We start from the raw sequence: 20,948 nt of genomic DNA, 5'->3' as shown, positions 1-20,948 counted from the left end.
TACATTTTTAAAATGATTCAGAATACTGACATGTACTTAGCTTTTTGCTTTTGTAATAACCTGGGAGGTTGTAACATTACAGTTGTAGAGATGTTAAAATGTTGTGGTTTTTTTTTTTTAAGATTTTATTTATTTATTTGACAGAGAAGCACACAAGCAGGGGGAGCTACAGAGGAAGAGGGAGAAGCAGGCTCCCCACACAGCAGGGAGCCTGGTGCAGGGCTTGATCGCAGGACCCAGGAATCATGACCTGAGCCGAAGGCACACGCTTAACCAACTGAGCCACCCAGGCACCCCTAAAATGTATTTTTTAAGTGCCTCTTAGATTTAGTAGAATATGGTAATAAGCCTTAGAGTCTACAGCTAAAGAATTATAATATAGTTCAGTTGATCTTAACATACTCCAAACTGGTTGTAGTGACAGGAGGACTAAATATGGTTGGAAAATAGTTTTAACCTATACATTATATCTCTTTGCCTACCTAGAAGAAACTTTCTCAATCAGACAAAAGCTGGACTGCAGTCCCTGACTTGTATTCTTATATGTTTTATTGAGCTAGTAGGTAAAAGGGTAGAGCAATGATTCTCAGTTGTGGCAACTTGAGCAGTAGCTCAGATCACTGCTGCTGTTATTTAAAAAGCTGTCTTCTTTTGATAGTTACTATGTGCAAGGGACCAATGACTCTTAAGGAAAATTACTACATTTCATTCCTTAATTTATTGAGCACGTACTATGTACCCCAGGCACTGTTTCAGGTTCTGGGGATATAGCAATGAATAAAACAAACAAAACTCCCTATTTTTTTGGAGTTTACTTTCTTGTGTATCTGCTTCACAACTTTATCATGTAGATATTACTATTTCCATTTTCCCTATAAAAAAAGTGAAGCTTTGAAAGGTTTCATGACTTGCCCAGTTATACAAAGCTAAGATTTGAAACTTAGGTGCTGTGAACCACTATGCTGTGCTGTCAGAATTGTCCTTCTTTGGGATTCTTTGAAAGAGAACAGTTATTCTCAGTGTCTCAAACAATAGCACAAATCCCTTTGAAATTCTGATGTAACTCACCCTATCAAAATTGTGCATGAAATTTTAGAAATTCAGATTCTCAGGTGCTCATTCTTGGGCATTAAGTTAAGAGCACTTGAACAGGAAGTTCCTGCCCACAGCTCACAAATACACAGATGCCAACACCTTTTCCCTCCTCACCACCAAAAAGCTAATGACAGACATTACTTTTTGAACAGGGTTGCCTTTTCTGCTAAAACTAGATGCAACCACACAATCCTTTTAAAAAACAAATAATGGCCATTCCCAGTCAGTCACTGGCATTCACAATGAAATCCATTATTTCAATCTTAGAATCTGTAAACAATTTTTCAAAGCTGGTGTAGTAGAAAAAAGCACCTATTTGAAAAGTAGATATTAGTTCAAATCTTGGCTAGCATACTGCTATTTTTTTTTTTTTTAAGGAAAAAAGTACCCCTGGCCTTGGTATTTATCAGGATTTAGATACAAATGTTTTAGTTGTTTAGTACATGTAAGGAAATATTAGTAAAAATTAATGAGGTAATGACTTTGCTCAGTTGCATTTCTTTACCAGTATTGCTTATTACAAAGCTTATTGGCAAGTTACATGTGTTTTGTCACTGTTTTTAGATTTGAAAGTTTACTAACAACTTTATCATATTTCTTTACTTCAGAATTTAAAATTTCAGTTTTTTATGTAGTATTTATGTAAATTTTAATCTGTAATAAAAATTCTTGGTTGAATTACTAAAATTAAAACAAATAGACAAGCTTCTTTTTTTTTTTTTTTTTTTTTTTTTAACAGATTTATTTATTTTAGGCAGGGGAGGGACTGAGGGGAAGGGAGAGAGAGAGAATCCCAAGCAGACTCCCCACTGAGCATGGGGCCCAACACAGGGCTCAGTCTCAGGACCACCTTCCTCCCCCCTCCCCCTGACCTGAACTGAAATCAAGAGTCAGATGCTCAACTGACCAAACCACCCAGGTACCCCAATAAGTATTATTTACAATATCCACAAGCCGGAAATAATCCAAATGTTCATCACCTGATGAATGGGTCAAGAAAATTTCATGTATCCATACAATGGATTTTTTTTTTTATCATAACAAAAAAAGGAACAGATTACTGATAGAAGCAGTAATGTGGATGAACCTGATTCTGATTCTAGCAACAGGTAATATTCACTATGGATAAATGAAGCAGTGGGGAAGCAGATCTCAACCATCTCATTAAGAAATGAAATTCCATAAATATTTACTTTTTATAGTCAATATTTTTAAATGGTAATTTTTATGTTAATTCAGTCAGCTGTGTCATTGCTTCGGTTTGGGGATTTTTTTTTTTAAGATTTTATTTATTTATTTGGCAGAGACACAGCGAGAGAGGGAACACAAGCAGAGGGGGTGGGAGAGGGAGAAGCAGGCTTCCCGCCGAGCAGGGAGCCAGCCCGATGTGGGGCTCGATCCCAGGACCCCGGGATCATGACCCGAACCGAAGGCAGACGCTCAGCGACTGAGCCACCCAGGCGCCCCTCGTTTGGGGATTTTAGTAACTTTATACAGTTGTGCATCACCACTACAACCAGTGTTAGAACACTTCCATCACCCAACAAAATTTCCTTGTGGCTCTATGTAGTCAGTCCACTTCTGCCTCCAGTGGAGAAAGGGTAGAAATTGTTGGGTGCTCAAGTTTTCCTTGGAGCAGCATTATGGGACAGATTTTGAATCAGTGTACTTCTCTTTCTTAGTAAATATGGAACATTGCTCCTTCATGTGGCTCTTCCTGCATTATGTAAGTGTCCTCATCCATAGGATCCCATTTCTTAGAAAACAAGGAGTTTTAGTTTTTCTTCCTAGCTTTTTCACTTTGTAAGGGTCTTTGAAAAATCTTAGCCGTTGTAGATTTCTAAATTGCTAATTTTTTAAGTTTCCCATTCAGGTCTGAGCCCAGTTAACAGAAAGAACGAACTTGTCTTCCTTTACCTCAGCTGTTGGGTCTACCACAAAATATATTTAACAGTTTCCTGACAATTTTTATTTTGTTTCATATCAAGTCATTTTTATTTTGCTTACAATTTTAAATCTTGACCAATCTACCTCTAAGAAAGACTTCTAAAATAGTGTATTTCCTAAATAGGTTCTTATTCTCTCAAGGCCAATTTTTAAAATATGCTGGGCTGTTTGAATCTGGTCTTTCCTAGTCTGCTTTTAACCATTTTTCTTTATAAAGAGGAAATCAAGTAATTAGTGATTAAGTTGAAATTCTGAAATTTCTGTCAGTCTCCCTGATATTTAAAAAAACCCTTAACTGTAAATTCAACTAAATCTAGACTCATGTTTAAACTCAGTTTTTATAGTTCTGCCTTTTACTCTAGCATTTAAAAAGGCTAGTATAATTGTTCCTTTGCTGAGAAACCTTCAAGAAAAGTAGTTCATTTCAGAGGTAAAGGGAAGGAACAAAAGGAATAGGATTGTGTGGGCAGTATAAGAGACAGAATGATTCAAAGAGAGTAGGCTTCCAGAGGTTGGAGCAGGGGGAAGTAAAGAAGGACTATATTAGTCATTTTATTTTGAGGCCCCAGAATACCAATTAAAGAAGTTGACTATTGAATGTTACTTTGTCTCATAATTTTTTCTGTAGTTGCAGTTCCTCTTAAGGTATTAATTTTGACATTTCAAAAGTTGGTCATAAGTCCGGTTGTTAAGTCATTGACACTTGTCAAAATCACAGTTTTTGTCATTTGTCAGTGTAAGTACAAAAGTCAAGATTATATTGGGAGTTTATAAAAAAGAAACAAACACAGTTCTTCCTAGAGAAGGTTGTGGCTTTGACAAAGCAGCCACTAGAGTCAAGAAAAGGGGTATCAGGTTAATTAACTGGGAAGAGGCACATTGGGAACTTTCTGGCTGGCTTAGGCAGTAGAACGTGGGACTCTTGATCTCGGAGTTGTGAGTTCGAGCCCTGCGTTGGGTGTAGAGACTACTTAAAAATAAAATCTTCTAAAAAAAATCCTGGGGCGCCTGGGTGGCTCAGTCGTTAAGCATCTGCCTTCGGCTCAGGTCATGATCCCAGGGTCCTGGGATCAAACCCCGCATTGGGCTCCCTGCTCCGCGGGAAGCCTGCTTCTCTCTCTCCCACTCCCCCTGCTTTTGTGTTCCCTCTCTCGCTGTGTCTCTCTCTGTCAAATAAATAAATGAAATCTTTAGGGGAAAAAAAAAGTCTTAATGAGGGCTCTGTGGTTGTGAAGGTGTTCGTATATGTCAATTCATTTTACTGTAATATTTAAGATCTGCTTATTTCACTGATACAAATTATTCCTAAATAAAAATGATTTAAGCGTGCTTTAAAAAAAATTTTTTTTAACAAGTGTGTCCTTACAAACAGATTCTCAGGTTCCCTGACCAAGCAGAGGTTAGGAAGGCCCCACATTATCAACAGCCCCATAGATATTGACGATACAGTATGCTGTCAGGAAGCTTATAAGTGACCCAAGGTGACATTTGACCAGTCACTCCCCTCTGCATGAAGAGGCCACCAGTTTTACTCATCTTCAACGTGTAGTTCCTGGAACCAGCTTGAATTGGATTGGAGGCTTGTAGGGGCCTGTGCCTCCATCCATTCCAAATGGAGCACTCCCTTATTGAGTGAATGGAAACAAGACAGTCCAGGACAAAACAAAATACATGACAAATTTTTACACAAGTAGATGAACAAAAGCAAAACAATAGCTGAAGAATTAAACTAATGGCAAAAATGTTTACCAAATAGTACACCTACAAGCCATATCTAAAAGGCTTAATTGCCTTATACCAAGACGTACTTGGTACAAATCCTAGGATAACAAAATAAATTTGGCAATGTGAGCTCAAGGAGCCAGTTGGAGCTTCCATCATTGTTGAGACTGACTCATCTGATAGCAAATTCACTGAACAGATTAGACACAAGCATCCCCTTCAGTACTTTTGTTTGTCTAGGGCATCATTTGGAATGATGTTAAGTGAGGGTCTTAGGTCAAAATATCAAAGAGTGAAAGGCACCATTCAGTATCTGAAACAAAAAAGTACAAAGCTGAAGTTATTGATTACTAAAGGAAAAGATAATCCTGGTCAGATACTGCCACCCCTGAGCAGACCAGACTTCTAGTATTACAGGGTTGAAGGAATTTCCAGAGTTCAGAGACAAGTTAAGTGAGTTAATGTCAACTGTAGAAACACTTTCATTTCAAGCAAGGCAGTTGTTTAGTTGCCATTTTGATGTGTGTTCATTGAAGTGAATCCTTTTTTTTTTTTTTTAATTTTTTTTAGAGAGAAAGAAACAGTGACAAGTTAACAAAAATTGGCAGAGCCCAGCTACATAAAGGATAAAAGAATGCAGGGAGATGAGTCTAATTTTATTTGTGTCAAAGTATTTGGTTTACTGTTACTGAAGTATTTGGGATGTTTAGGAAATTCTTATCCCCAAAATTTTACCATATTTCCTCTAGATGGGTTCAGAAACACAAACTTGAAGACATCTTTCATTAGAACCCTCAATTTTTAAAAAATATTTCTCAGATCAGTATAAATCTATGTGTTTGGGTAATGTCTGCATGGGACTGGTAGTAGAATTGTCACCTAAGTAATCCTGTTTTTAATTGATTTTTTACATTAAAAGAAATAAACCTGGGGTGCCTGGGTGGCTCAGACAGCTAAGTGTCTGCCTTTGGCTCAGGTCATGATCCCAGAGTCCTGGGATCAAGTCCTGCATCAGGCTCCCTGCTCAGCAGGGAGTCTGCTTTTCCCTCTGCCCCTCCCCATAGTCGTGCTCTTTGCCCCTCTCTCTCTCTCTCTCTCTCTCTCTCTCTCACATGCGCGCACAAAATAAAATCTTAAAAAAGAAAAAGAAAAAGAAATAAAGAAACCTGACTTCAGTTAAATTTTTACCAAGAGTGGTTTATTTCCCTTTTTTTTTTTTTTTTTTTGAGAGAAGGGGGTAGGGGGAGGGTGGGGAGAGAGACCAAGGAAGAGAGAGGATCTTAAGCAGGCTCCATGCCTAGCATGGAACCCTGAGATCCTGACCTGAGGCGAAATCAAAAGTCAGGTGCTTAACCAGCTGACCACGCGCCCCAAGAGTGATTTCTTTATTCCAAATTGTGTGCATACTACCATACTGTGTGGAATATTCTTAAAGCTAAACGTTAATTCAACTTTTATTTCATATCCTCTTTCGTAAAATTATAATCTGATAAGAACCATGCAGATCAGGGCACCTGGGTGGCTCAGATGGTTGAGCGTCTGCCTTCGGCTCAGGTCATGATCCCAGGGTCCTGGGATGGAGTCCCACATTGGACTCCCGGCTCAGCAAGGAGCCTGCTTCTCCCTCTGACCCTCTCCCCTCTCATGCTGTTTCTCGCTCGCTCGCTCTCTAAAAAATAAAATCTTTAAAAAAAAAAAAGAACCATGCAGATCACAAAAATTAAGGAGACAGTATTCAAGAACTGGGGAGAAGTCTGTGGAAATGATGGGTTCAATAGAAATAAAACATAGTAAGTGGGGAAGTTAGTAGCTAATTTGGTTGGTTGGGTTTTTTGGGCGATTTTTCTCCCATTCAGGAGAAGAGACTATGTTAAATAGTCTACACATCAAAAGTCAGAAATGGAGAAAGTTTTGAAAGGAATCCATGGTAATAGACATGGTATCCTAAAGAGAAATAAAGGACTGGCATAGAGAGGTTTTTCTAAGACTAGGTTGGAAGGAAAAATACATAAAGAGATTTAACACAAATAATGCCAAATGGAGTCCATTCTTGATTGACCAACTTTCATAAGTAAGGGGCTATTGATAATGGCTAGTTTGCAGAAGCATATTCATTCATTGAAGCAAATGGCTATTGATTGATTAAATGCATTTAAACCTGGTAGTTGTTACTATAACTTTAGAACTGTCATTTCTTGATTAAGAAGATTTAGAACCTGGGGCGCCTGGGTGGCTCAGTTGTTAAGCATCTGCCTTCGGCTCAAGTCATGATCCCAGGGTCCTGGGATCGAGCCCCGCATCGGGCTCCCTGCTCCGCGGGAGGCCTGCTTCTCCCTCTCCCACTCCCCCTGCTTGTGTTCCCTCTCTCGCTGTGTCTCTCTCTGTCAAATAAATAAATAAAATCTTTAAAAAAAAGAAGATTTAGAACCTGTTCTGCTGGCCGCTTTTGTCCCATGGCCACTGACCAATTATTTCTAGAAATGTAGGAGCTTTGTAATTATTTCCCTAGCCTGGAAACTTTTAGGGTCTTCTTTCTCTATTTTTAGTATACTGAAATTTTATGATAATAAGCCTTGGTATGGGTTATTTCTTTTTGGTTTTGTTTTGATTTCCACTTTCATCTTACTGAACACCGTAGTTTTTCAGTCTGGGACTCTTCAGTTCTGTCTCTGATTCCTCACCATTTTCAGGCTCTTTATACCTCCCCCCACTTCAGGAATAGATATTTGGTCTGCTTCCTCTGCTAATTCATTTACCCAGGGGTCAGCAAATTTTTTCTGTAAATGCCAGATAGTAAATATATGTTATAACTACTTAACTGCTATTACAGCAAGACAGCAACCACAGAGAATACACAAATGAATGGACATGGCTGTATTTCAATAAAACTTTATGTACAAAAACAGGTGATTGGCTGGATTTGTTTGCAGACCTTTGTTTTAGCCATGTTTACTGGAATATTGCTCAGTGAGGACAGGAATTTTTTGTTGTTCATTGGATATATCCCTGTACTTAGTAGGCACTCAGCTACTTGTGACTCAAGGTTACAGATGGCTCAGGAAAGGGAGTTAAACATGTTTGTTACTGCCATCTTATAACTAGTAAAATACCCCTTCATGCTGTTTTTCAGGCCCCCCCCCTTTTGTTTTTACTTTATAGAGCAAATATTTTATCCTGTTTGAATTTGGGATAGGACTGAAAATCATGTCTGTAACTCTGTGGTTTCTTTCTACCTCTGATGTGGTATAAAGAGCCCTACCAGTAGCATCCTTTAGTAAGTCTTAATGGAATACGTATATTAGTATGGAAGAGTAATCATTTTTAAACTACTTGCTTGAATATCTAATTTATAGAAGAAGCACATGAATACAAAGATATTACCTAAGAATTCTCTCTTTTTTTTTTTCCTTATAAGGTACTAGCTTTTGACAAGTTTGCACCATGCGTGAGTATAAGCTAGTCGTTCTTGGCTCAGGAGGCGTTGGAAAATCTGCTCTGGTAAGTCATTCTCACTGTACCTAAGCTATTCACTGCAACACATGTTCTTTTTCTGTTGAGTTTTAGGTTTTGATTATTTGTTTTCATCTATATGTTAAAGTGAAATCTCAGTGATTTTAGAAGCAATATAATATTTTTCTTGTAATTTTAGTCAGCTTTTAGTTTTACCTGTGTAGATCATATTGTCGCTGGTACATTGGTTCCAGACCAACATGAGATATGCCTGAATACAATTTGGGCTAAGCATAAAGAGTGAGAGCTTATAAATGTGTGTGTGTCCATCTGTATTTCTGAGCCAGATAGGAATGAATTTTGGTCTTTCTCATTGTGACTTGACTTATAATACATATTTTATGTTGGAAGATATTAAATAAAGCTTATAAAAAACCTTTTTCAAATACTACCTTTGACTGTCCAGTTTTCACATTATTTTAGCAGCCATGCTTTCTGTATCAAGAATAGTATAGCGATTGGGCACCCGGCTGGCTCAGTGGGAAGAGCATGCATCTCTTAATCTTGTGGTTGTGAGTTCGAGCCTCATGTAGGGTGTAGAGATTACTTAAAAATAAAATATTTTTAAAATAATAATAATATAGTGAGAAAAAAGACAGCTTGATGGTAGTGGCTGGGGTAGGGGAGAAACTTAGGGAAAATAACTTGATGAGTAGTTCAGTTTAACAAAGCCCCACTATAAAACAGATTGACCATCTCTCTCAGTCACTTAGAATGGCCACCTAGCACAGAACTTGATGTTTGGATTAAACTGCAAAATTTTTTCATTTGTGTATATATCCAAAGTGATGAGGTGTCTTGAGGGTATGTACTTGTGTACACAAAACAACTAGCCTCTTTCTAATTAAAATTCAGATTTAAGCTGTTATGACTGAAATAGAAGACATTTTAAAAATTTGCTTAAATTTATAAGCATTTGGACTGTTGATTTCGGCTCAGGTTCTTCAGATCGCTCCACACCGGGCATGAAGCCTGCTTTAGATTCTCTCTCCCTCTCCCAAAGCCCCTCCCCCCATCCTTTCTCTCTCTAAAAATAAAATAAATTTTAAAAAATTTAAATATATGAGCTCTAAAGTTAGATTTACCTAATAGGGAGCATAGTGATTAGTAATGTTTTTAAAAAGCTTTCTAAGTTAATTTTCTCACAAAATGCATACATTAAAAATAGTAGTGGTTATGTTTTCATCAATGGTATAACTAGCTGTGTGAAATCAGTAGTTCAAAGCATACAGATTTGGATTTGTTGTTTTAAGTATAAATGGTGTGCTTTTTTTCCCAGACTGTACAGTTTGTTCAAGGAATTTTTGTTGAAAAATATGATCCTACGATAGAAGATTCTTATAGAAAGGTATGTGTTACTCTAGAACGCTTTTGCTTTTGACTTTACTATAAATATAAGTTCTTAGTTTTAGCTTTGTAATTGCTGAATGTTGTTCATAAAGTCGGATGAAGAAGCAAGAGTTTATTTATAAAATTAGGAAAAATTCACACTTGATTATTTCCTGGCATTGTGTCCTTACCAGTTAATGAGAATCATAAAACACTTGCTCTTGTGTGTTCTCTCTCTCTCATTCTCTCCCCCCCTTCAGAGAATTTTAAATTTATCCTGACCCTGAAATTGTAATTTGACACAAACTTCAGAATTAGACCATCTGTTTCAAGTGATAGTTCTGTCCCGCCACCCCCAACACCACCAAAGACTGAATACTCTCAGGCTCCCTTCTTTTTAAACTAGAGATGGAAATACAGAAGTCTCCCTAACTTTCTACATAATAACTCTTTGAGAAAGTGTACTGCTCATAATAGAGTTACTTCTATGTCCACTAACACAACATGTGACAATAAAACTTAATATGCAGACATTTTTAATTTAGTAGGGGGAGAGTTATCTCCACACTTTTATGTAACAACCAGTTTGACCCCTATTGCTGCGTAGATACTGTTTCTATTCTTTCCTTTGTGTCCACAGTCTACCAAAGAAACTGGAATTCTCTTCTTGCCCCTCAGCTGTGAGGCAGTATTACTCTTTTCTTTCTGCATCTAATTCTAAACAACTTCTTTTCCTAGGAAATGTTAGGTGGAAAGGGGTCACAGGGATATATAACTTATTTGCTGTGTGTCTTCTGCTGCTTTGCTACCAGAAACGTTGTTCCAGTATGGTGAAGGGGATGTAGTTATCTAGAGAAATGAAGATATATCTAAATGAAGTATGGCAGTGTTGAGATAGACAAAATGACTTCTGATCTTATTGGAACTAGTACTGGTTTTAAAAAATTTTTGAGCTATTTTGAAATCATTTCCTCCCCAGAATTAAGTTCTGAGTGATTCACATTGAGCTTGGATCTTATAGGTATCCTTATGTTGAGAAGACGTGATTTTTGCACCTAATATAATTTGGGGCTCAGTGGACCTCAATTATATAGCTATTTTTTCTCCTGTTTTATTCTGGTATTATATGAAACTAGTTGTACAGTTAGAATAATCTCTCCCTACTTAAATATTAGTTTTTGTATATAAGGTATTCTTTTACACATTAAAAAATGAAGGTGTATTTTAATTTTTCCCCCAGCAAGTTGAAGTAGATGCACAACAGTGTATGCTTGAAATCTTGGATACTGCAGGAACGGTATGTAAAACAAATACCAAAGTATATGCACAATTTGTGCAATATTAACCTTGTAAATGCTAGTACTCTATAGACAAATACTAGTTAAGCTTATTTAAAAGGTTACTACTTGCATTAAATCTTACAGCTGTTTTTCTTACTCTCGAGTTCTATTTTGTGTGTGTGTGTGCGCGCGCTTTGTAATCGCAGTGGGTCATTTATTGAAGAAGTAAATAGAAATTTGTTTGAATGAGGGGTGCCTGGGTGGTTCAGTTGGTTAAACATCTGCCTTCGGCTCAGGTCATCATCCCAGGGTTCTGGGATTGAGCCCCACATCGGGCTCCCTGCTTAGCAGGAAGGAAGCCTGCTTCTCCCTCTGCCTGCCGTTCCCCCTGCTTGTGCCCTTGCTCTGTCTATCCCTCTCTCGGACAAATAAATAAATAAAATCTTTAAAAAAAAAAAAAAAAGCATTTATAGACCAACTAGATTTGTTGGTATCTGAAGGTGAAAGGAAGATTTATTCTGGATATATGGTATCCCTTCATCTAATATATTTGAGTACCTGTTATGTGTCATGGACTGTATTCTTACTTGTAAAGGCTCACGGTTTAGTGAAGGAGGAAAAGTGTGAGGAAATGGCAAGATGTAGGTAAGCATGCTGGTGGGCCCCTTAGAGCTAGAGTATTGTGAACTTGCTGTGAGTAACTTGGGGATTCAGTTTTGGTACTCTATATATTATATATTAAAAAGCTTTTAAATAGCTTTTGGAGAAAGGATATTTCTTTCCCACTTAAGTATATTTATTGCACATAAATCTGCTTTGGTTTATTATTGTTAAATAAAAACTTACTTCATGAAATAGCAGTTTTTCAAATAGCATCTTGCCACAGACTATAATTTTAAGAAATGTTACATAACAATATGTATTCTTCATTGAGCTCTAATTATAGACTTTAAAAATTGTCAAATTAACTGTCAGAACTTTATTGTTTTTTAATGATCCTTTCTTTCTACTGTAGGAACAATTTACTGCAATGAGAGATTTATACATGAAAAATGGACAGGGCTTTGCATTAGTTTATTCCATCACAGCACAGTCCACATTTAATGATTTACAAGACCTGAGAGAACAGATTCTTCGAGTTAAAGACACTGATGATGTAAGCTGACTTCCTAATAAATATATTTTATTTCAAACTCTTAGTGTAGTGATAACCAATTTAATAATTTGAATTTAAATCCAATTTAAAGTTAATGGGTTTTGGGGAGGGAGGTTTCAAAATCTTTTTTCCTTAAAAGGCAAAAATACATCTTTAACATTCATGCGTATTTTCAAATATATATAATGTGGAAAGTGAGAAATAACTTTCGTCTCTCCTTAACCTGTGTAAAATAAACTTTGTAGCCTTCCTATTTTTAAATAATCATTTGGTGGGGAGGAAGGAAAGATGTGGGTGGCAGATGTTACTAATAGATGTTCTGGCCATATTTCTGGTAGATTTAAGAGCCTTTCTAACAATCAAAAACTACATATGAACACATCTCAAACAACTGACAGAAAAAGAACATCATAATACTTTTAAAAGGAGGCCAACCAATACATTAGAGTCTAACATTAATTTGCATGCCCCTTACAGTGTACCATAACGGAGTTTAATCCCTGTAAGAAACTTCAGAAGGATTACTTTAATTCCTCATTGTAATATAGATAGCGGTGGTTCTCAAAATTGATCTTGCATCAACATTACCTGTAAATCTGGTTAAAACAGGTAGGCCTCACTCCCAGAGTTTCTGATTCAGTAGGTCGAGAATAGGGCTCAAGAATTTACATTTCTAACAGGTTTCCAGATGGTGTTGATGCTGCTGGGGTCTGGGGACCACACTTTTAAAAACCACTGTATTATGTATATAATTTAATTATAAGCAAATATTGTGAGGGTTCAGAGGCATCTGTGGGAAATGTTGCCATTTCCTAGACTTCTGAAACAGGAGAACTTTGGGGGATTCTTACATATTTACAGCTCAGTGACCATTTCTCAATTAGTAAGTCTGTTTTCTACCGTCTCTGATAAGTAGTTTTCTTCTTCTATCACTTACATTGAATAAGTATGAATATAAAATTCTGTATCTGTTCCTAAAAACCAGAGTTCTTGATACTCCTAATTTGGATCTTTTTCCAAAAATCTCCAGAAAGCCAGCGTCTAAATGATTAATAGGAATTTTTCAGAATAAGTATTATTTATCTCTATAGTGTCCTTGTAAAATAGATAACACGTGATTGAGGTGGTCTAAATTTTTGATAAGTTAAGATGATTTTACTTCTGGCTTTTAATATAGACTATATGAGAAATTAAAAATTCTACTTTAGGGGCTTTCCAGATTTCTCCTTTCTGTGTTATGAAATTGAGAATGATTATTTGATAAATGCATGTCAGTAAATCAGAAAACTTGAAGTTGATTCACATCCCTTAGAAAAACATTTTAAAATTTTGAAATATATTATGGTTTTTCATAGTAATATCCTTTTGTAATTTATTTTTTAAAAGGTTTTGTGTTTTGCTTACTATATTTAGTTATAAGTCCGTTGGGACATAATTTTAAGGGTTTTCTCCCCCTCTTTTATAAGTAGATCATATCTTGTTTTCTAAAAATTTCACATGAAAGGTTCTTAACAAGGTTAATAAGGCTTTCATATTAACTGTAAATTTTATTACGTATTATTCAGTATTTTTCTCTGGCATAAAAAGTAATCCTTAGGGTTGACTCTTAGAATTCTTTGGTTTTGCTATAAGAGACTCTTCATCTAAGGAAACAAACTGAGGGTTGCTGGAGTGGAGGGGGGTGGGAGTGATGAGGTGGCTGGGTGATGGACATTGGGGAGGGTATGTGTTGTGGTGAGTACTATGTATTGTGTAAGACTGATGAATCACAGACCTGTACCCCTGATACAAATAATACATTATGTTAATTTAAAAAAAAAAATTCTTTGGTTTTGAATTTATATAGCATACTTATTTACTTTTTTTTACCCTCACAATTTTTTTTATATTTTTAGGTTCCAATGATTCTGGTTGGTAATAAGTGTGACTTGGAAGATGAAAGAGTTGTAGGAAAGGAACAAGGTCAAAACCTAGCAAGACAATGGAACAACTGTGCATTCTTAGAATCTTCTGCAAAATCAAAAATAAATGTTAATGAGGTATGGTGAAATACACTTTAAAAAACTCTTGATTTGGAATTCAGCATTTAAAATTAATGAAAAAATAACGTGCGTGTATTAACACAACCTTAGGTTAATGGTTACTCCAGGTGCTTTGTTGATCTTACGGGCAAAAATCTTATGTTAAATATATGCATGTTAATAAGCAACAATGCTAGAATTTACTATGAGAAAAAGGAAGACTGGGGTGCCCAGGTGGCTCAGTCAGTTAAGCATCTGCCTTCAGCTAAGGTCATGATCCCAGGGTCCTGCGGGGTCGAGTCCCGCATCAGGCTCCCTGCTCAACCGGGAGTCTGCTTCTCCCTCTACCCCTCCCCCCGCTCATGATCTCTCTCTCTCTCTCTCAAATAAGTAAATAAAGTCTTTAAAAAAAGAAAAAGGAAGACTGGACAGGAAAGAATAGGGGTGGAAAGACAGGATTAAGTATTCAGGTATATATATGTGAGATGCAGGATGTTTTGTAAAAGATGGAGACAAATTCAAGAAGGCCTGCATGGTTCTTGCCTTGAAGGGGCTTAAGTCATGTTGTAGGGTAAAAGATAACATAGAAAAATTTGAAGAGTAAAGGATTGTTTTCTTTGAATGATGCTAAATGTTCTAATGATCTACAGTAAGATCTCTGCTGCTCCTTAACTCAGTACTTTAAGGAGAACCATTTTAGCCCTCCCAAAAAATAAACAAAAGCATTTGGCAGTTATAGGACTACCCGGTTTTACTTACTCCTTAACTGAACAGAATATTTGTTGGAGTTCATATGTATCTATGGAAAGTTAGGTTTTCATTTTCTTTTTTTCTTTTTTTTGGGGGGGGGGGTTCCTGTAAATTTAAAAACCAAAAAAAACTTTGTTTGCAGATCTTTTATGACCTAGTGCGGCAAATTAACAGAAAAACTCCAGTGCCTGGGAAGACCCGCAAAAAGTCAACATGTCAGCTGCTTTAATATATTAGATGCATTGTAGCTCTGAGCCAGGTATGTTAATTTACCTTTTTCTCTATTTTTATATTCTTTTCCTCTAACTTTTAACCTCAACTTCATTAAGGGCACTCTTTCAAGAAAACAAGTATAGAATGTTTTGTTCTTAAAAAAAAAAAAAAAATGGTTACTTCTTTTTAAGATATCCATGAGTTAGTATGATATCCTAGGAATTAAAATAATTATTTCCTTTATATATCATCATCAAAAGTAGGGTATTCCACATAAGTGAATATTCTAGGTAAGTTCATCCAATATATACTTAAGCCCCATTGGGACACTGGTTTGTGCTGACAGTACAGTGGTGAACAAAACCAACCTTCTTTCCTTTCCTTAAACTAATTCAGGTGGAAGAGTCAGACAAGTAATTGCAAAACATGATAAATGCGGGATAGACTAAGTCCAGCACAGTACTGGTAATAAGAACCCTGACACATTTATCATACGCTAGCACTCTTAGTATTGTCTGCGAATTCATTGAATTCTCACAACAATCCTATGAGGCAAGAGCTATTATTCCTGTATTACAGATGAGAGAAGTAAAGCACAAAAAAGATTATTACTTGTTCAAGCCCTGCAGTTAGTGTAAATAGTGGGCCAAAATTTGAATCCTGTGATCTGAGTGCATGGCTCAGAATTTGAGTGATGAACTGGCTCCCAAGCCTGTGCTTAGTCACTGTGCTGTTATGGGTTATATAGGAGCATGTATAACTGGGACACCAAATTAGTCAGATGTAAACTGCGGATTCAGGGAAAATCTGTCAAAGTAAGAGACATCTAAGCTAATATCTTAAGAGTTCTCAGGCAGAGAAAACCACAGAAACACCTCAGAGATGAGACAGCAAAGGAGAACTGAACATACAACATTTTTATCTAGTTTTTTAAAACAATCATATTAAATGAGTTAATACTTGTAAGTCAGTTAGATCAGTGCCTGGTACTTGGTAAACCCTCAACTATTAGCTGCTGCTCTTTGCCAATGAGAATGGCTTTTTGCTCCTTTATCCTTAAAACTATATTTTACTCTATCTACCCTTATCCTTGGGAACTTGTAGTGTTTGTGGCTCTGCTGCTTCCTTTGTTAGTTAAATGGCCCTCTTGGTGGCACCCTGATTCTGTATCTTAGAGAGTTTGTCCCTTCTCTCCATGTAAGGCTCTCATTCCTCAACACATGCCCATTCCTAGCAGCACTTACGTGTGTGAACTCATACACTCCAATCTGCCCTATCCAATTTGCCACAGTCGGTTTGCTAGGATTTAGAAAATTACCAAACTCATTCAGACTCTGAGGGCTTAAAGTTCAAGGCATTTATGAAAATTGTCTCAGCAGCCACATCTATATTAACAGCGTTTCTGGAACTTGCAACAAGTCTGAACCCCAGAAAAACAGTAAAAAGAAAACTTTTTTTAGCCTAGGAATGTATGCAGAAGATCATCCAAAGTAAATAAATACTTGGCAGATAATGAGTTCTGATTTTACCTTTTTTTATATCACTCAGTTTTTCTAAGTTTAATTACATATGATTTTAGTATAATACCAGCTTTTTCTGACATCCATCTTCAAGTTGATAGAATTTGTTTCAATATGGAATTAGAACGTTTATAACTGTCAACTGTAGAGCCATCATGAAATAAATTCTTTTTTGTCTACTCTGACCAGCTTTGTAGCCACTCTTCCTGGAAGAGTAAGGACAAAAGGTCTTGATTTTCTGATCTTAGAAGCCCTAATTAGATGTGCATTCTATACTTACGATGTAATTCTAGGATTGGAAACACTCATTTTGTTAATATTGCTATATCTTTTTTAATCCTAATTCTAATAAAGTTGATCTGACCTAAAATTTTAATGTGGTGTTTTCTATTTTTTTTCTCCTCTTAATCTTTGGAAGGTAATACACAGAAATTTGCACCACTAAGGTACATTCCCTTTTTGTGTCTAAAACTTTCATTTGTCTGGCTTTCAGGAGGGCAGCAGAGTAGATGAAGTCATTCTAAAAGAGATGAAAATGTCTACCCATGCTTTACTTTGCTATGAGTTGTGTGGTATATTGTCATACATTGTCATGAATGTAATGACAAGAGCCTGCATTATATTCATTTCTAACACTTAAAACACTGTGCTTTAATGTGTTCCTTTGGATCTGTAGTGTGCTGTTTTTAACCCATGTTTTCAATTTAATTTTTTCCTTTCGACAGGTCTGAAGAACTGTTGCCCAATTCAACAGTGCCAGCATTCCAACTTTGTTAACCTACCAACATCTTAAGTGGACTTTCTGTGGTGGTACCCTTTAAGAGGCGGATGAAAGCTACTACATCAATTTGCACATTCTAATCACTTTCCAGTATCACAAGAGAGATTTTTACTTAGATAATAGTCCTAGAGTATGCAGCTGGTAAAACCAGAGGCTACAATCCAGTATTACTGCTAAGAGACATTTTTCATCCACCAATGTTGTACATGTATGAAAATGGTGTACTGTATACTTTAACATGTCCCATACTTTGTATTGGAGAGTACAATAATGTAAATCCTAAAAGCACCACTATTTTAGCATAATAAAAGAAAGTCCAAAGAGCTCCTATATAGACTACTCCAGATAACTTCGCTTCTTTGATACTTGTAGCTTATTGTAATTTTTTTTAAGAAATTCAAGGTCATTATCATTGTATTGTACAAATAAGCGCTTTGATTAACACAGCTATATAGTTTTTTTAATTTTTAAAAAAACCTGTGGAGACAGTGATCTTGTCTTTAAAATACGATAGTCCTTTCAGTATAATGTCTTAGATTAAAGACATTGCCTTTAATATCTGTTGGGAAGGAAATGTCCAGACTTTTCAAATCTTTTATTATATATTTCCTTTTTTTGTTTACATAGGGAACAATGTTTATAGTTGTGTGTACAGTGGGGGTCTACAACAAGAAGTGTATATTTTCAAACAATTTTTTAATGATTTAACAATTTTTGTAAATCATTTTCAGGCTTCTGCAGCTGTAGATTCTCACTGTGAATCCCTTGCTTGCTCATGCATAAGTGTATTTGCAATACCAAATATACAGGTTTAGTATTTTTGCCTGTTAGTGATTGTTTCACATGTGTAACGTTTTGGTTGAGATGTTAAATGGTGGACGAGTACTGTGGATGTGAATGTGGGAAGTAATTTTAATCATGTGTAATTGGTCACAAGGCCTAAGTTGCAGTAACTATTGCTGTTTTATTTAACAATGCCTTGTTGCTTTGTATGCATTAACCGTTTGGGTGTAAAGATTGTGTGTCTATCCAACAGGGAGCCACAGTATTTAAATTGACCAACCTAATGTTACAACTACTTTGAGGTGGCCAAATGTAAACTAAAAGCCTTAATTAAAGTGGTGCAATTTTGTATAACTTAGCATCAGTAGTTCAATAAATTTGGATTGCCATGCAAGGGCTTGCATTATAATTACTTGCCACTTGAATGTGTGTTTTATGTAATGTTTTAACAGTGCTAGCAAATAAATATGGGTTTAACTTCTTTTTAAATGTAATAGGTGCATTTTACATGGTGTCGTTTCATAATTTAACATTTGGGCAAGCCAGGTTGATTCACTGATTATAGAAATAATGAGTGAAAGATGTCAGATTTTTTCCCTAGTCCTGTTTGAATATCCACATAACCACCTTTTGAGTTTTTTCTTGGGAAAGAATTTTGTAAATCAAGCAATTTTGTAAATCAAGCTTATGAATATATGCTTTCTGGGTAATGTTCAGTGGTTCTTTGAGATGTAGGAGAAAGAATTGAAAATACTTTGATAGCTGTTATGCTTATGGATTTTTTAAAAAATATAGGATGAAGTTATACTAAGAATATTATGGTTATAAAGATCTTTGAATGAAGTGGACTCAAGAACTACTTTCTTTTTAGATAATCTGTCTTTTAGGTGTGCTATAATTCAATTCTTTTTTGAAATTTTTTTTTTTTAAGATTTTATTTATTTATTCATGAGAGACAGAGAGGCAGAGGGAGAAGCAGGCTCCCAAGGAGCAGAGAGCCTGATGCAGGACTCGATCCCAGGACCCTGGGATTATGACCTGAGCCGAAGGCAGACGCTTAACCATCTGAGCCACCCAGGCGCCCTCTTTTTTGAAATTTTTAAACAAATCTTAACTCAAACTTTCTCAAAGTATTTTTGCCAGTCACTGGAGCATATCCACAATCAACTAGTGATATCATTTAATTTAGGAGTGGGTGCTAAGCTCTTAAATATATATGCTATTTGAATGGAACATTTAAAGGCTTTCATTTTAAGAAGAAAAAGATATTATTCCTTACAAATTTAACTCCGAGAGTTCCGTGTATTTAAAGGTTTTATGTATCTAAAGAAAAAAATACTCTCTCAGAAGGCCCACTTAATTAAGAAACTCGTCTTGGCAGAACTGGTTTTATTTATAGTCCCTGGGAGAAAGTTAAACCCCCCAAAAAGTGGGATTATAGAGCACTAAAATCACTTCAATTTACTATGTCCGATTATACCCATTTGACCTTCTTTGTAGGTACCGCCATTAATTCAGTTACTTTTAATAAATGTTGCCTGCCAGCTATGCAGTAGGCTGAATTCTAGGCTCTTTTTTTTAAAGATTTGTTTATTTTAGGGTGGGGGAGAGGGGGAGAGAGAATCCTCAAGCAGACCCTGTGCTGAGCAGGGAGCCCAGCACAAGGCTCAGTCCCACAACCCTGAGATCATGACCTGACCCGAAATCAAGAGTCCGATACTTAACCAACTGAGCCACCCAGGCGCCCCCGGAGTTCTAGGCTCTTAAAAACAAATATTCAGATAAGGTCAAGTGTTCTAGGTCTGAGTATAGAGCAACAACTGAGATGAACTTAAGACCCTGCCGTTCTAGAATTTATACTTTATTATAGAGCTTCTCAGCCTCAGCACCATGGCTGTTTTATGCTGGATAATGAGTTGTTGGGGAGCTGTCTTGTGCATTATAGGATTTTTAGCAGCGTATCTGGTATCTACCCTCTAGATGCCAATAGTACCACCCCTATCCCCAAGTTGCGACAACCAAAATTGTCTCCAAACATTGCCAAGTTTTTCCAGTTAGATTCAGGGATGTGGATGTTGAAGGGCAAAATAACCTGATTGAGAACCACTGATCTGAAGGTAAGCAACACATTAATTACAGATTAGTGTTAGGGGAACAAAACGGACAGTTTAATATAACAAATAAGACTGGGCTCCCCTAGAACCATATTTCTTGGGTTTCTAATCCCAGCTCTACTACTTCCTAGCATGTAACACTACTTAGGTGCCTCTGTTCCTTTACCTGTAAAATGGGAATGATAATAACACCTACTTCATGAAGAGTTAAAGAGAGTGTAGTAAATGCCAGTGCCACCCTCTTGGTCTTTTTTTTTTTTTATATTTTTTATTTTGCTACTAGAAATAGGACTGTGGTTTGGCAAAAAGCATCATTGTCTCATACAAAATAGTAACTAGCATAGGAATGCAACTCCTGCAGATGGACTTTTCTGGTGCTTAAATGGAAAAATACTAAAATAATTCAATCAGAAAAGTCATGAGTTCTTTTTCATGTCCCCACGGATACTTGGATAAAGAATTTTAGGAGAAAACCAGAATGACATTTCACCCAATTTTTTCTTAAAAAAAGTGTATAAAACCCCTGCTTTGACTTTTATGTTGATGCAGCTGCTTTTTTCTTACATACATAACCTTTATCATGTGGACATTAGTAGTAGAAAGTTTTAAAACCTCCAATTAATGAAAGTAAATTTTGCTTTGCTTTCATCTCCTCTTTAGATGTAGATGTGGGGCAGCAAACTTAGAATCAAAACTTATCACCACAATGTTTTTTCTTTTGGTTTAC

General features: G+C 36.3%; 1 protein-coding gene across 2 annotated transcripts in view; it reads left to right on the top strand.

Moving 5' to 3' along the window:
• Nucleotides 1-18,603, top strand: part of RAP1B (RAP1B, member of RAS oncogene family) — a 46,628-nt gene extending 28,025 nt beyond the window's left edge. Inside the window, exons 2-8 of one of the 2 annotated variants that reach the window (XM_045873013.3) lie at nt 8,180-8,262; nt 9,554-9,622; nt 10,844-10,900; nt 11,899-12,039; nt 13,935-14,078; nt 14,953-15,069; nt 17,269-18,603. In XM_045873013.3, the coding sequence (XP_045728969.1) occupies nt 8,206-8,262; nt 9,554-9,622; nt 10,844-10,900; nt 11,899-12,039; nt 13,935-14,078; nt 14,953-15,039 (555 nt within the window). In that variant the 5' untranslated portion in view covers nt 8,180-8,205 and the 3' untranslated portion in view covers nt 15,040-15,069; nt 17,269-18,603. The remainder of the gene's footprint in view (nt 1-8,179; nt 8,263-9,553; nt 9,623-10,843; nt 10,901-11,898; nt 12,040-13,934; nt 14,079-14,952; nt 15,070-17,268) is intronic. The other variant, XM_064590923.1, reaches the window with a different exon arrangement.
• Nucleotides 18,604-20,948: the final 2,345 nt, after the last annotated feature.

The sequence above is a fragment of the Mirounga angustirostris genome, unplaced genomic scaffold (assembly GCF_029215605.1).
Source record: "Mirounga angustirostris isolate CCGP_5_RB_7025 unplaced genomic scaffold, mMirAng1.0.hap1 SCAF_5, whole genome shotgun sequence".
Taxonomy (NCBI): domain Eukaryota; kingdom Metazoa; phylum Chordata; class Mammalia; order Carnivora; family Phocidae; genus Mirounga; species Mirounga angustirostris.
The sequence above is the reverse complement of the archived record's forward strand: the minus strand, read 5'-3'. Positions and strand labels throughout refer to the sequence as shown.